Source organism: Pituophis catenifer, unplaced genomic scaffold (assembly GCF_029215685.1).
Source record: "Pituophis catenifer annectens isolate HBS135680 unplaced genomic scaffold, rPitCat1.0.hap2 SCAF_2, whole genome shotgun sequence".
NCBI lineage: Eukaryota > Metazoa > Chordata > Lepidosauria > Squamata > Colubridae > Pituophis > Pituophis catenifer.
In genome coordinates, this window is record NW_027256882.1 from 193,441,054 (window position 1) to 193,455,603 (window position 14,550).

The 14,550-nt window shown below is 41.4% G+C and overlaps 1 protein-coding gene across 1 annotated transcript; it reads right to left on the minus strand.

Annotated features, from left to right (window-relative positions):
- Window positions 1-2,661: 2,661 nt before the first annotated feature.
- LAG3 (lymphocyte activating 3) lies at window positions 2,662-10,889 on the minus strand. The gene is made up of 8 exons (XM_070935345.1): window positions 10,835-10,889; window positions 10,416-10,551; window positions 10,064-10,290; window positions 9,334-9,591; window positions 8,812-9,105; window positions 5,973-6,248; window positions 3,114-3,229; window positions 2,662-2,766 (listed from the first exon to the last, which is right to left on the minus strand). The coding sequence occupies exons 1-8, from the start codon at window positions 10,887-10,889 to the stop codon at window positions 2,662-2,664; spliced, it is 1,467 nt and encodes a 488-aa protein (XP_070791446.1).
- Between the last annotated feature and the right edge of the window lie 3,661 nt (window positions 10,890-14,550).

Genomic DNA, 14,550 nt, shown 5'->3' on the forward strand with positions numbered 1-14,550 from the left:
TACATGCAGCTCCCCATAGCTATTAAGAGGGGTGAGGAAGCTGCTTAGGTTTTGAGCACAGGTTTCATGCTCTTTCAAAATACTGTACTTTTGTGGAGTTTTGAAAAAGGACTACACCTAATTTAAAATAGGCCCGTACACCACTTGTTCAGCAGGTTGGGGGAACTGGTGCAATAAAGTGGGAGGACTGTCTCTCTCAAAATTGCCTCTCTCAGCATGGAGCTACTGGGTTTTAAGACAGCTCTCCGTTTACCACGTTACTACACCATTCTGCCCAATTGCTATTTGGCAATCATATTTTCAACCAGCATTAGACCAGAGATAAAGCAAGGGAAGTCATTCTCTCAAAACATGGCAACATGTGTGAGTTGGCCATCCCACCATACTCACTTTATTGTGCAGTTTTTCCACCCCATCAGAGAACTGGTGGGATTTCAACATAATAGTGTTCTGAAATGTGTTTGAAAATTAGTAGCTCAGGTTGGTAGTTAGGCTGTGGGTTTGGCAATTTGGTTGCAAACATTTCATCACCATTTGAGGAGACATCGTCAGTGCATTTTTGAGTTGTGCTGATCTGTCAGAACACAGGTCTTTAAGTAGTTTTTTATGAGATACAAATTAATCTGAATGTTGTTTGTTCGGACATTTCTGAGTCATAGTCTGATTTCGGACTGTAATAATAGTGTTCTATCATAGAGAATGTTGATAGAGGCAGTTGCCCACTTTGATGGATGCAGTAGAGGGAGCTATAGAACCTATTAGAATACATGACAAGCATTGGCTCAATTGAAGGGGCAGTTCTTTCTCTGTAAAGTAACCAATCCGCTGCTGAGGTTAGCCTGCAAAAAAACCTGAAGTGCTTTAGCCCAAATGCAGGGCAGCACTCAAGGCAATTCAGAGTGCAATTCAGAAATGGAAGACAGACATGCACTCTGAGTTCCATTATCCAATAGGGACAGTAATGATCGCTATGTGCTTAAATAGGGCAGTGGCTCTTAATCTCTGGACCACTGATCAGAACATAAATAGACCAATCAAAGGTTGCCTTTTCTTGGTAAATTGTAATAAATTACAACACTCCAACATCAACATTTGAAATATGGTACATTTGTTCAAAAGTTGTAATAATAAAAGGGAACAGATACAATTTTAGCAGCTTTTGTTTCACCCGTGGCTACATCAATTAAATAGGACACAGATGTCACTTTCATAGTATTAACAAAACTTAATGATAGTTATGATTATGAGTATCATCATGCTTCAGCCCTAGAAAGAGTGCAGAGAAGACCAACAAAAATGATAAGGAGTCTGGAGGCTAAATTGTACAATAAACGGCTAAGTGAACTAGGCAAGTTTAACCTAATGTAGAGAAGGCTCAGGGAGACATGATAGGTGCCTTCCAATACATGAGGGGCTGTCACAGGGAAGAGGGCATTGATTTATTTTCCATAGCACCTGAGGGCAGAACAAGAAGCAATGGGTGGAAGCTCTTCAGAGGGAGATTCAACCTGGAAATGGGGGATTACCTGACAGTAGGAATGATTAATCAAAGGAGCAGCTTGCCTCGCAGAGTTGCGAGTAATCCATTGCTACAGGTTTTCAAGAACAGATTGGACAACCATTTGTCCAAGTTGATATAAGGACTCCTGCCTTGAACAGAAGACTAGTAGAAGACCCATAAGGTTCCTTCCAGCCCTAAGATTCTACAAATTATTATTTGCATTTCAATTACTTATTTTTCATTTAATAGTTTTAAAAGACCAATCTTTAAAATCTAAACAAAATTACTTTATTGAAAGATTTGAGCTTTCAGAGATAATTATTTCTGTTTATAGAACTGTGGATTACAAACAGAAGAATAACAACTGGGTTCTGCAAAGAAATGAAGCTGAGCATATGAGCGCTTGCTGGCACTTGCTGGGGCAGCTGAGGCTTTCTGAGTCATGGCAAACAGCTTCACAGGCATGCAGCTCTGGGACTGTTTGCCACCTTACAAGGCAGGTGGACAGAGGGCCTAAACACACAGACGGGGGAGATACAGGTGGGTGGGGGAGGGAGTTGGAGGCAATCACTTATCTTACTGAGGTTCTGGGCTAGGAGGGAGAAAGTTTGGAATGGTTTGGACTGAAATGGGTACCTGCAATTCCTAATTAATAACCACAACAAAGAATGATGGGATTGCTGCCGTAAAGTGGCATGGCCACATGATGTCTCACTTTATGACATACCAATTTAAAATGGCAATCCCAGTCCCAATTGTGGTCATATGTTAAGGAATATCTGTACTATTTTGTGCAAAAAATCCATGGATCAGGACATGCAACAATAGCTTTGAGAAAGGGACAGAAATGAACAAGACTCCCTAAACTTGCACAAAAGGGGGGGGAGACATATAGGGGACTACCAAGCAGTTAAAAGGGGGAACAATCATCTCTGAGAAATCCAGCAGATTTTAAAGATGACTTCTGTGAAGAAATTGGCTCTACATCCGCTCCCTCAACAGATTACTGTACATTCAGATTTCACTGTTTTCAAGGAAGATCTCTCTCATAGTTTAAAACACAGTAAACTTACTGACCCTTGACCCAAACCAACATAAATCTATTCATAGTTGGCCAGTCTTGGCAGTTCTCATATAAGTAATCCTTGTTTTCCTTTCCTTTAGCATTCCGATTGTAGAATCTTCTTCTGGCTTCCATTCTTTTCTACTTTCCCAGGCAAAGCATCCACAATCCTATCCAATGCTTGGAAGTTCAGGGAATACCTCTAAAAATTAATAGTGGTAAAAAAAAATTGTAGTTAGTCTTTTGTTTTAGTAACAACTTTATCAGTCGTTCTTCAGGGAAAAAGAGTCATAAAGAAATGATACTATGTTCATATCATTTGGAGATGAGGAAGAGCTTCTGCTGGGGCTAGAGCTAATCCCCCACAATCACATTTTCCCCACTGGGTAATTGAGTTGGTAGCAGGTGGTCAAAAGAAGGGCAGGGCCTCGGCCTCAAAGGAGAGGGATTTTAATCAAATTGTACCCTGATGATTTGGTTTCCCACTGATTTTGAAAAGAAAAAGAAAGATAGGCAAGACAGCAAAGGGTGGTGGATATTATGACTTACCCTTCGTCTCAGGTAGACCAAGCCTATGATGAAGAATAAGACAACAAGAAAAAATAATAACAGGCCAAATATTGTCTCAGTTGGTACAGAGGGCAAGCTGGCAAGCTGGGCACTGGCTGCAAGACAAAATTATACTAAATAAATCAGAATGGGGAAAAAAATCAGAGCAGATCAAAAACTGATAAATTCAAAAATCCATCTTTAGCTTAGTATGTGCGTATAGTATCACATGGAAAATCAATTATCTGATCTCAATTATCTGTAGTAAAACGGCAGCTACTGGATGAGATGTAATTCAGAACTGAATCGCATATATTTTGTAGTAAGTAAATCAAGTAAATTGCTCTCACCAGTAAATTACTGGTGAGAGCAAAGTTATTTTTTAATTTGATGGGCGTGATCACATTTGGTTGGATGAAACAATAAAATACAGAAGTAATTGCAAAGCACCATATATATAAAGATAAAAGTTGTGTCCTGTTTATTTAGCAAAAGGTCCCATTGTATTGCATAGTGATGTATTCCTGCATATAGAATTGTACTTTTTGCTTTTGTGGCTCCTGGAATCCTCCTTCCTTCCAAATCAACTGCTATTAAGTGATTTGATTTTAAAAAATAAGGTACGAATAACCCTGTATTCGTTCACCCTGTAAACTAAGAGAATAAGATAGAAATCTCAGTCACAACTGCTTTAATAGCTTTATCACCATTGCTGTGCTCTTTGATACCCAAAATGCAAACTGGGGTTATTGATCACTAAAGGCTGCCTAGAGGATTAGGTCATTTTGGAACAGTAAGTGAATTGGTTAAAATCAATTATCTGGTTGCATTCCAGGTATCCTTTAGGCCTGCTTTGCTTGCCTTTATGAGTGCGGAGAGACTGATTAATTCTTCTGGGCCTCTGAAGCGTTCAGTCCCTTTAACCACTGTACCTTTCTGAGTAGACTGTCTAAATTTTATGACACCACCATTCCAATCTAGAAGCCCATAGCTTCATTCTGAGGCGCCACAAGGTTTAACCTACCTCTGCTTTTCAATCTCTATGTAAAATTTTTAAGTGAGATCATCCAGAGACTTGAAACGATATGCAATTAATAACCAGATGCCAACTATTCCTTCTTCTTACATTGAAAGCAAGGGAGACGATTTATAAAAACTGTCTTAAACAGTTAATAAATAGACTGTAACAAACTGTGGGTTGAACCCAGTACATTGTATGTGGGTAGTTAATCTGTTGCATAAATTGTGTTCAGCCTACTTGGGACCACAACATCTGTCCCAAGTCGCTGTTTGGGCCTGTTGTTGGAAAACACTCAATCCCCCAAATAAAAACTAAAGCTTCGTTGGGGTTTGAGTTGGACAAGAAGTAATTGGATCGTCTAATTTTAATAATGTCATTGTCATTTATAATCTCAGGTCAGTAGATGCTGCTGAATTGCAACCCCCCCAATAGTTTTAGCCAGGCTGGCCAAGAAGGGGGGGGGGGAGGATCGGTGCAGTTCAGTTCCTTTGAAGGCAGGGAATCGAGCTTTTTTTAATCGGGAGCTCCAATTTCCAAGACGACAGAATTGCTCCCCCTCCCTTCCCCGCCTGAAAAGGAAATGAGCTCAGGATCTCTCTCCTCCGCCTTCGCGCGGGGGCTTTGTTCTCACAAAGCCCGAGCGTGAAGCGTGTGAAGGAAAATACACGAACGGCAGCGCTGCTCTTCAGCCCTCTTCCCGGCTCTCCTTTGTTCAGGGGAAAGATGAAGGAGGGTCGAAGAAAGAAATTGCAGCCCGTGCAATTGACACCGGCCCCGGCGTAGGTTGGGAATGCGCTGGGGCGATGTTGTTCCAGCCCGTTACCCCATCCTGGCCCCACTTCGCTCCTCCCTTTGGGGCGAGCAGCCAGGGAAGCTGCCGCGGTTGCTTCCGCTCCTCTCAGCCACGGCATCCGCGGCTCCTGCAAGTGAAAGAGCCGAGGCGGGGCTGTGGCTGCAGGAGCCGCGGTCTCTCTCTCTCTCTCTCCTCCCTTTCCACCGGTGGCTGGGTGCATAAGCGGAGCCGGGGCCGGCCACCAAGCGCCTGACAGCCTGGCTCGCCCTCCTTAGTCACCTGCCGCGGCGATGGCTTCGCTTAGCCGGGTTGTGGGGGAAGCCTCCGAGCTTTGTTTCGGAGAAGGGTTGCGAACCGAGAACCGGGGGTGGTGATGGCGGGGGAGGGGGGAAGAGCGAGGAAGTGAGCGGGATGACGTCAGCGGCTCCTGGCTGGAACCCGTCCAGGTCACGCTCCCCCTTGAACAAGCGTCTGCCAGCCCAGCAAAATTTTGAAATCTTGCGGTAGAATTTCTCCCGTGGGGTTCCGGGATAGCCTGTTCTCATGTCGTCTGGGTCAGACTATTAGATCCGAGCCTGCTTCTGATGGGGGTTATCGGGGAAACTCTGCTAATTCAAAAGCCGGGTGAGAGGCTAACAATGGGAACTAATTAATATGATCTTGTGCACGGGGGGGGGGCACTGCGCTGCGTTCTTGTTTGTTTTCAAGCCCAGTTTGTGGGTTTGCCTTCAAAGCCTGGATCACTTGTACCTTTCTGTGGTTTCTGAGCTTCATGGGAGATCTTTCAATCTTTTTGCTTATCTGAATTGGGGCAGCTGGTGAAGGGGGTAAGGGTGGAGGTTACTTTTGAATGCTGTTCCCAAACAACTTCTTGGAATGCATAATACCAGAAGACGTTTCTATTTTCTCCAAGCTTCTGTTGATCTGTTTTATCCTGGCACTGTACTGAAGTTTTTACCTCTTTTTCTTGTCAAGCATAAACATGGGAACTGATCCATATAATTTAGAGTGAAATATGCATTTCTGCAATTAAAAGAAACAATACCTGCAATTTCCAGGTGATACTGCACCGATCCCAGCTTCCCCTCTGGACCATGGGCACTGCATTCCCAGATGCCTGCATCCCTTGATGACACCTGGTGGAATTCCTGGATTGGGCCCCATTTCATGGGCCTACTGGAACCAGACTGAGAGCTGTTGCTGGATTCCAAGTCCAGCCACTTCCACTGAAAATGCTCTTTTCCTGTGTAGTAGCTGAGGTTACACATGAGGACCAAGTGAGAACCTTCAGGAATTCTTGGCCCAACAGTGCTGGTAATGACTGAAGGAAAGCAAGGAAACACAAATCACCAATCCCCTGTCCCTCTCACCTTCCTCCTACAGCACTAAATTAAGTTAATCAAACTGCAACACTGAGACCTGGATCTGTATAAAGCATTATATTATTATGTATTATTCCCATACTCAACAACCCTAGGTTGGATTGAGGAAGAATGACTAGTCTAATGTCATAAAATGAGTGTCTATAACTAAGAATAGATTTGAACCTGGGTCTCTTCAATCCTAGCCCAACTTCATAGCTACTACACTACACTGGCTGTCTGAATTTAATTTCAGGTTGTTCACATTTTCAACATCCTGTAGGGCAAGTGGAACCCTGTGGGGTTCATCCATTTATGATGGCCATTATTTTGATGTCTGAAATTCTCTTTAATTTATTTAATTTCTCTTGGACTTCTATAGTTACTATTACATTGTTCAATATTTTTTTTCTTCCTAGTATTTTTCCTGCAAGTGCAGGACCTGCTTTTTTGCAATCAATTAAAAGAAGGAGCCCCGGTGGTGTAGTGATTAGAAATGCAGTATTGCAGGCCAGAGAAGGAATAATGGATGGAAACTGAACAAGGAGAGATTCAACCAGGAAATAAGGAGAAATTTTCTGACAGTGAGAACAATCAACCAATGGAACAGCTTGCCTCCAGAAGTTGTGGGAGCTTCATCACTGGAAGATTTTAAGAAGAGACTGGACTGCCATCTGACAAAAATGGTATAGGGTCCACTTGGACCCCCCGGGGAGGGTTGGACTAGATGACTTACAAGGTCTCTTCCAACTCTGTTAATCTGTATTTATCTATAACTCTGCCCACAGTCTGGAGTTTGATCCTGACAGGACTCGAGGTTGACTCAACCTTCCATCCTTCTGAGGTTGGTAAAATGAGGACCCAGATTGTTGGCAATATGCTGACTCTGTAAACCGTCCATAGAGTGCTATAAAGCACTGTGAGGTGGTATGTACGTCTAAGTGCTATTTTTATTGCCGTGCATTGGTTGTGCAATAAATTGACTGGTTGGCTTGTCACCCGACCCTGACTGGCTGAGAAAGAATGACTGGCAGCCCAAAGCCACCCAGACGGCTTTCATGCCTAAAGCAGGACTAGAACTCAGAGTCTCCTGGAGATTTCTTTCTCAAGTTTCCTCAAAACTCATTTTCCCAGAAGCAGAAAAAAATCAAGCCAGGCAAACTTTTAACAAACGGTAATGTTCCTAGTAAAAGTAACTAGAAAACTGCCTACGAGGAATTCTAGCTATGAACATCTACAGTACTGAAAGCTCTGAGTGCAGATATGAGGGGTGGGTAAGGCAAGAATTTAGAAGAGTGGGAAAACAACCCTGCATCACGCCTGCCCACCACCAGGCTCAGTACCACCAAATATGACTCAGAGTTTCCATTCATTCTGTCTGAGTCTCAGATAAATAATCATAGAATATCAGCCTTGGATTTTCTTTCCTGGATAAGAAATCCCTCTCCCTCTCCCCGTGGTTCAGTTGTGTCTGATTCTCAGAAATTGCCTGGACAAACCCCTGCAGTTTTCTTGGCAAAGTTTTTTCAGAGGTGGTTTGCCATTGCCTCCTTCCTAGGGCTGAGACAAAGTGATTAGCCCAAAGTCACCCAGCCAGCTTCTGCCCATGGTAGGATTAGAACTCACAATCTTCCTATTTCTAACCTGATTCCTTAATAACTACACCATTCTGGCTCTCATATGAGCAATACAAGAATTTTAAAAATTTAAGGGAAGCTCTTTACTATATAACTTTGGAGCAGGGGTTCTTCACATACAGTCTGTGGGTAGATTACATTCTATGAATTTGTATGAAAAAGAATATAACTATTTTTACTGATCTTCAGCTAAATTTTAGTTTGTCATGTCATAATGTATATAGGCAACAAAGTAATGTATTGCCCATAGACTCCAAAAATGTTTTTAACTTCAATAAATCCAACTATCTAAAATGATTATACCTTAAAAAACAATATTGTCATGTTGTCCATTTAATGGATTAAGAAAGGATATCATATTGATACATTATTATGTATCTGTTGTTTTTTACTCTTTTGATTAAAATTTGAGCATAATTGGTTTCCCTCCATAACAATCTATTTTATTTTATGCATTAAAATATATCTTTCTGAGAAGGTCTCTATAGGTTTCACCCAATAGAGGTGGGTCACCTACTCTCAGAATTGTTCACAAGAGAAAGAGGTGAAGAGTTTTGTTCTATAGCTATTCTGACTGAGTTTAAGTCTACAAGTCTTTTGATCTGCTTGCCTCATCTATTACACTCTACATTGGCCATCAGTTCCATCTTTACAGATAGCCTGGCCAATAGCAGGAATGATAGGAATCTATGGGAATGATAGGAAACATCCAATTATCCCAAAGTGGTAAGTATTCTGGTGGCCCATGCTCCTGCCTCATAAGATAAATGTGCTACGAGTTCAAATTTTTTTCAGGATGCTAGGAGGTAGGATGGATTATGTTCCCTTAACTTTCAGGGGAAATCCCTTAAGAGAAGAATGGGCCTGCTACAAGTCTGTTCCTCACCTGCCATCACTGCCAGAGTAACATTCTGAATTATAGTAACGCCTTGGATGGTGATCTCGCAGAGATATTGGCCTGCATCATTTAATCCAACAGCTGGGAGATGAAGAGTGAAATCTTGATGGTTTTCATAACTGGGAATGGGTTTAGCCTCCAGTTCTCTCCCTGCCATGTATCTCCATTGGATGGCGACCTCTGAAATTCCAGAGTTCATGGGATTGGAATTCAGGACACAGGGCAGATAAGCATCAGATCCAGCTGCTGTATAGATGACAGAGGGGGCTTGCTCAGTAAATCCTATGGGGGAGATAATAAAAATAACACTCTGTGTTTAGCGGTGGGATATCAGAGGGTGCAAAAATGAGCGATAGCTAGAATTCAGCGTTCAATGGTCTTTCTGACTCATTCAAGCATACTAAGAATGAGAGCGAAATAAGCATGTTTTTACTTACGCTGGTTCTCCCCCACCCCCCAAAGAGAAGAAATGTGAGAAAAGGGAAGATGAGATGAGAAGATGGATCTCACCTATAACTTGCAGGTTGTATCTGACTGCAATTCTCTCCCCATCTGCAAAGGTGAGTTGGCAAACCCAGTGCCCAGCGTCACTACAGTCTGATTCAGTGATAAGCAGGGTTTGACCCATAGGATGAAGCCTGTAGGAGGTGCGAACGAGGACATCTCTGTGGAACCAGAGGATGTTGGTAGGATTTCCTGGGTGGCTGGAGTTGCAGTTTAGCCTGACCGATTCAGACTCAATTAGAGGACGAGAAGGATACGCAGTGACTGTTAAGAAAAGGAAAATTGTGTAGTAATATTCATAGAATACTTTGATCCTAGACTATGGGACTATTGATGTACTGATTGTCAGGCCTGCCTTGTTCAGAAGACCTATTTTTATGATATGCAGGAAGGGAGTGAGAAAAGAAGGGAAATCATGGTTTCTTGAAGCACTTTACCACCCCAGTTTTGATATTGTTAACAGGAAAAAATGCTGAAAATAACAAGGTAAGATGGTGGGGACTTTCATGTCCCACATAGTCTTAGTTACCTTACTGCTTCTACTCAATGGGGGACATGAATCATTTTGAAATGTTGAATCCCGTAGATGCATGCAACTTCAGAATCGCTGCTTGCTTAGCAATCCAAGCTTTTTAAGGATTCCAGCCAGATCCAGATTCAGGCTTTGTCCCTGTGAGAGTCTCCATTCCTCTCAGAGGGTTACTTTTATCTTTGAGCAGCTATCCCATCCACCTACCTGACATCACACCAAGCTCCACCAGGCAGTGCCAGCCCTCGTTCCCATGTCTCACTCGTGCCTCATAGGTTCCTGCATCTTCCTTCAGCAATGGCTTAATCTGGAGTGAAAAATTCCCCTTAAGAAAGCCAGTGTCCCAGACAGTTACTCGGCGCATCATGGAATGGCCCAGACTCTTAAGCCCACTGGGCTTCACCTTGAGCACCAAATGATGTTTCATAGAAGAACTAGTCACAAAGAAAAATGGAAAGGAGAATGGGAAAAGGAAAAAGTGGAATTATAAAATAGAACTGCTGCTGATCCACTCCGCCCTCCATTCCACATTATATAAAACTGGGTCATTTTGTCTTACCTGCCTCCATGACGCACCCAGTGAACCTCTAATCCTTTGTACAGGTGCCTCAAGTTGTCTTTCACCGTCTGGGGACTCAGGTAGCAAGGAAGGGTCACATGTGTGCCTTCCTCACCCCACACCCTGTACTTCTCTCCTGTTAAATAAGGTATATTTCTGGCTGCAGGAAAATTGACCCAAATGCAAAATAAAAGACATTATGAAAATAGCTCAGCTCTGAACCCAAACAAGATAAAGGCATTTGAAAGAAGACTCGGAAGGGGACAATCTGTGGCTTTAAAACATGGAAGACAAAGCTAGATAATAGCATATTAGGCAACAAGGGCTCCAATGCAAGGAACTGATACAAAACAATTAATGCTGATTTTCTCCCCCCCACCCCCATGGTAAAGAAAGAACCCCCACCTGCCCTATCTTACCACTGGTCATCTTCAGAATGAGAACAAGAGTGCAGAAAAGCAGGACTAGAGTCATCCTGGCATCCGAGAGATAGGTGAATCCTCCAGCCCCCTCAACCCCTTGCCAGTTGGCCTGGCTTTGAATGGGGCTGGATGGATTGACCTGGTTTGCACAAGAGATTCAGACAAAGGTAGGAAAGATGAATTTCTGATCAAAGGACACTTAAGGTTGCCCTTATATTGCAGATGGGCTATTGGTTTCCTGATTGCATTGGAGTGAACGTCACAGCCGAGAAATTAGCCCCAATTAAAAAAAAAAAGCAAAAAAACAAAAACATGTGCAGGAAGGCAGGATGGTTCTGAAAGCACTCTTCAATGGAAACTGTTTCTTTCTCATTCTCTCTGCTGGTTAATGACCACAATAACATTTTCTTTCTTTCTCTTTTAGTCCACTCATTAACTATTGTTTTTGCTTGCAGTGGAAAATATATAAGGGCTAATTTCTCAGGAAGTACCCTTGGTGTATTTTTCTTTGAAGTGTTGACATTTTCCCCTTTCTGATATTTTTATTCATGACTTTCTTTGAAGTAATAAAAATAGTAATATCTGGAGACGGCAGAAGAGAAGAGAAAGAACTGAAGAAAATCACAAAATACAATGACCTGCACATAGAAGTAGAATGACTATGGCAAAAGAAAACAAAAATAGTACCAATAATAACCGGTGCCTTGGGTACAACGCTAAAAAAAACTGGAGCAGCCCTTGAAAACCATTGGCATTGGGAAAATCACCATCAATGAATTTCAAAAAGCAGCTTTACTCAGAACAGCTCATATCCTGCGACAATACCTTTAATACCATCAACCACAGCAACATCTGATTATCCCAAGTCCTTGGAAAGAACTTGATAGGTGGATAAGAATGCCAAATCCACTCTAAACATCTGGCTGACTGTGCGAAGAACTAGCTATAATTCATGATGTTCAAAGTGCTTCATAAGCATAGATCTTACTTAACACACAAACACAGATCCCCAAATTTGTTTCTCATAGCAAGGGGCAAATGGAGTCCCTCGTCTAATTGAAGTGGCCAGGGACCCTTAAGTGTTCCCAAAATTGGTTTCAAAGGAACCAATTTGATTTAAAGCTGGTAGATAAACAAGCATAATCTTACTAGTTCACCTATACATTTTCCTCAAAGCCAAAGAAGAAGTATGATCCAGAAAAAAATGTTGATATTTTTCAAAAGAATTATACATGACTTATCCTACTTCTTTCTGCATTTATCAAAAGGAATTAATTGCATTGATCCCACTTTGGTGGATCAGGGCTCAGAAGAAAGGCGCCCTGAGTCTTCGGAGAGGGGCAGCATATAAATTGAAGTAATAAATAAATAAATAAATAAGAAATGGCCAGGAAATAATTGTGTTAATGCCACCTCTTCTTAGCCCAGGCTACTTTTGCCCAGTGGCAGAATAACCCTTTGTCAATTACCAATTTATCAAAATTCGGTCATTTGTTCATTGTGCAAACGTGATTGAACATTCAGAGAATTATTCCTCATAAAGGAGTTTCTTTTCTGGCTATTTTGGAATGTGTATCAGAGAGAAGGAACTTATTGTATAAAAATACAGACAGGGTCTTCTTTCTTTTTCTTTTTTCCTTAACAATATGCTTATTAAAACTTTGCAGGACCACCAGCATCTATGTTTTTTCTTGAGCCATGAAGGCCAAATACTAACACTGATCTGGAGATGGAAAAGAACTGTGTATTTTCTTTGGCCATTTGTTTAAACAATGCTGTTTACAATGACGTTCATAGGAAATATTTGAGCCTTATGAGAAGGCCCCTAAGCCATTCCCAGAAAAGAAAACTGAAAAACAGAAATCTAGAATAGTGGAGTTTGTATATTATCAGAAAATGGTTGTTAGGGTAAATTCTCTGAAATGCCTATAGCTAGAATGTTTATGATGCAAGGAAAGAAGGACAGAAGGGGGAAGGAGATCTGAAGCGAAGTTCTGTGTAAATTCATTTGAATGTGAGTTGAACTTTCTATATAATTGTGGATCTTGCCTTATTACAGCCTGAGGAGGTAGTTGATGCCAGTGTGTAGATGTTCCAAAATGCCTAGGGAAGGATATAGATGTACAACCAAACTAAAAATGATTTAACATTACCTCAGGGTAAATAACATAATTGAGATGATTGCTTAGTTCTGAAGTTTCATTTGTTTGGCTTTGGAGATCAAGGCATATATGGTACACCTTCCTCCTCTTTTGTCTCATAATAATTTAGAATCAGTTGAAAGAGGATAAGCTTCCAAAGTCATCTTTGGAAGACAAACTTCAAAGTCAAAATCAATTTCAGGCCTGAATGGGATTTTGAATTGGCTAAGTGACAGCATCTGGCCAATCTTAATTGAGCTTAATAAAGATGTACAGGGATAAAGAAGGACTAGGAGTGACATAATAGCAGTATTCCAATATCTCAGGGGTTGCTACAAAGAAGATGGGATCAACCTCTTCTCCAAAGCACCTGGCAGGACAAGAAGCAATGGATGGAAATTAATCAAAGAGAGAAGCAGCCTAGAACCTGACAGTTAGAACAATTAATCAGTGGAACAACTTGCCTCCAGAAGCTTTGGATGCTCCAACACTGGAAGTTTTAAGAAGGGGTTGGACAACCATTTGTCTGAAATGGTATAAAATTTCCTGTCATTCTATTCTAGTGAAGAAATAGTGCCTGAATGGGAAACACCAGGAAATCGTATGGTTATAAAGTTATGAAGTAGACTGTGAACTAAAAAAAAATGTATCTTGATGATGAAAGGAATGGTAGACCATTTTCATAATGCTACCATGGAAGTAATATTATGTCAATAAAGCCACTGCATATAGCTTGACTTGGAGACCTTATCATTACATCATCCCTGGTCCAAGTCTGGTACTCTAACCACTACAATGGCCTTGAATAAACAGTAGTTGTTCTTGTTTTCTTCTGGTACTTGTCTACCTGTAATTCTTGCATTTCTTCAATTTATTCAACAAGAGGGAAGATGTTTAAGCTGAAAGCAACAACAAGCCAGCTTTTGGAATTTGCAGAAAAACAAAAGAGCTGTTTTTTATACAAACTATTCTTTCAGGCGATAGGTAAGGTTTTAGGCATCTGTAAAAGTGCTACCATTATTCATGAGTAATTTGGAATTCGTGGTGTTTGTTTTGAATATGTGAAAGAGGTACATTATAACTTATTTTCCACTGACTTTACGTGCCAAAACATTTTTACCAATTTTCCATCCTCATAGGATGTCTTTGCTGTATACCTTAATAGAAAGTTTTCTCTGAGTTCTGCTGTAACAATAACATGCTTTGGCTGAATGACGCTTCTACAATTCTCAGAGACTGGCTTCTGACCTTGCACGTTGCCCCAGGAAGTTCAGAAAAGAGTTGCTACTCAGCTATGGGAATGTGCCATTGAATAACCCCACTGGGTCTTGACCCTTTCCAAACCCATTAAAAATTTGCTACTATTCTTTGTAGTCTGTAACCAGGGAAGGGCTGAGGGGGTTAAGTAACATTTGGAGGCTCGAGTTTCCCAGCTTTACACGAATTAAATTTATAAATAAAATATTCAGATCTCTATATCTGTAGAATCAACACTTTTTATGAATAAAAATCTGCTTGATTCTTCCAGTAATTGCCAAAGGCTTCCCTTCATGTACTCCAGACTTCTGAAGT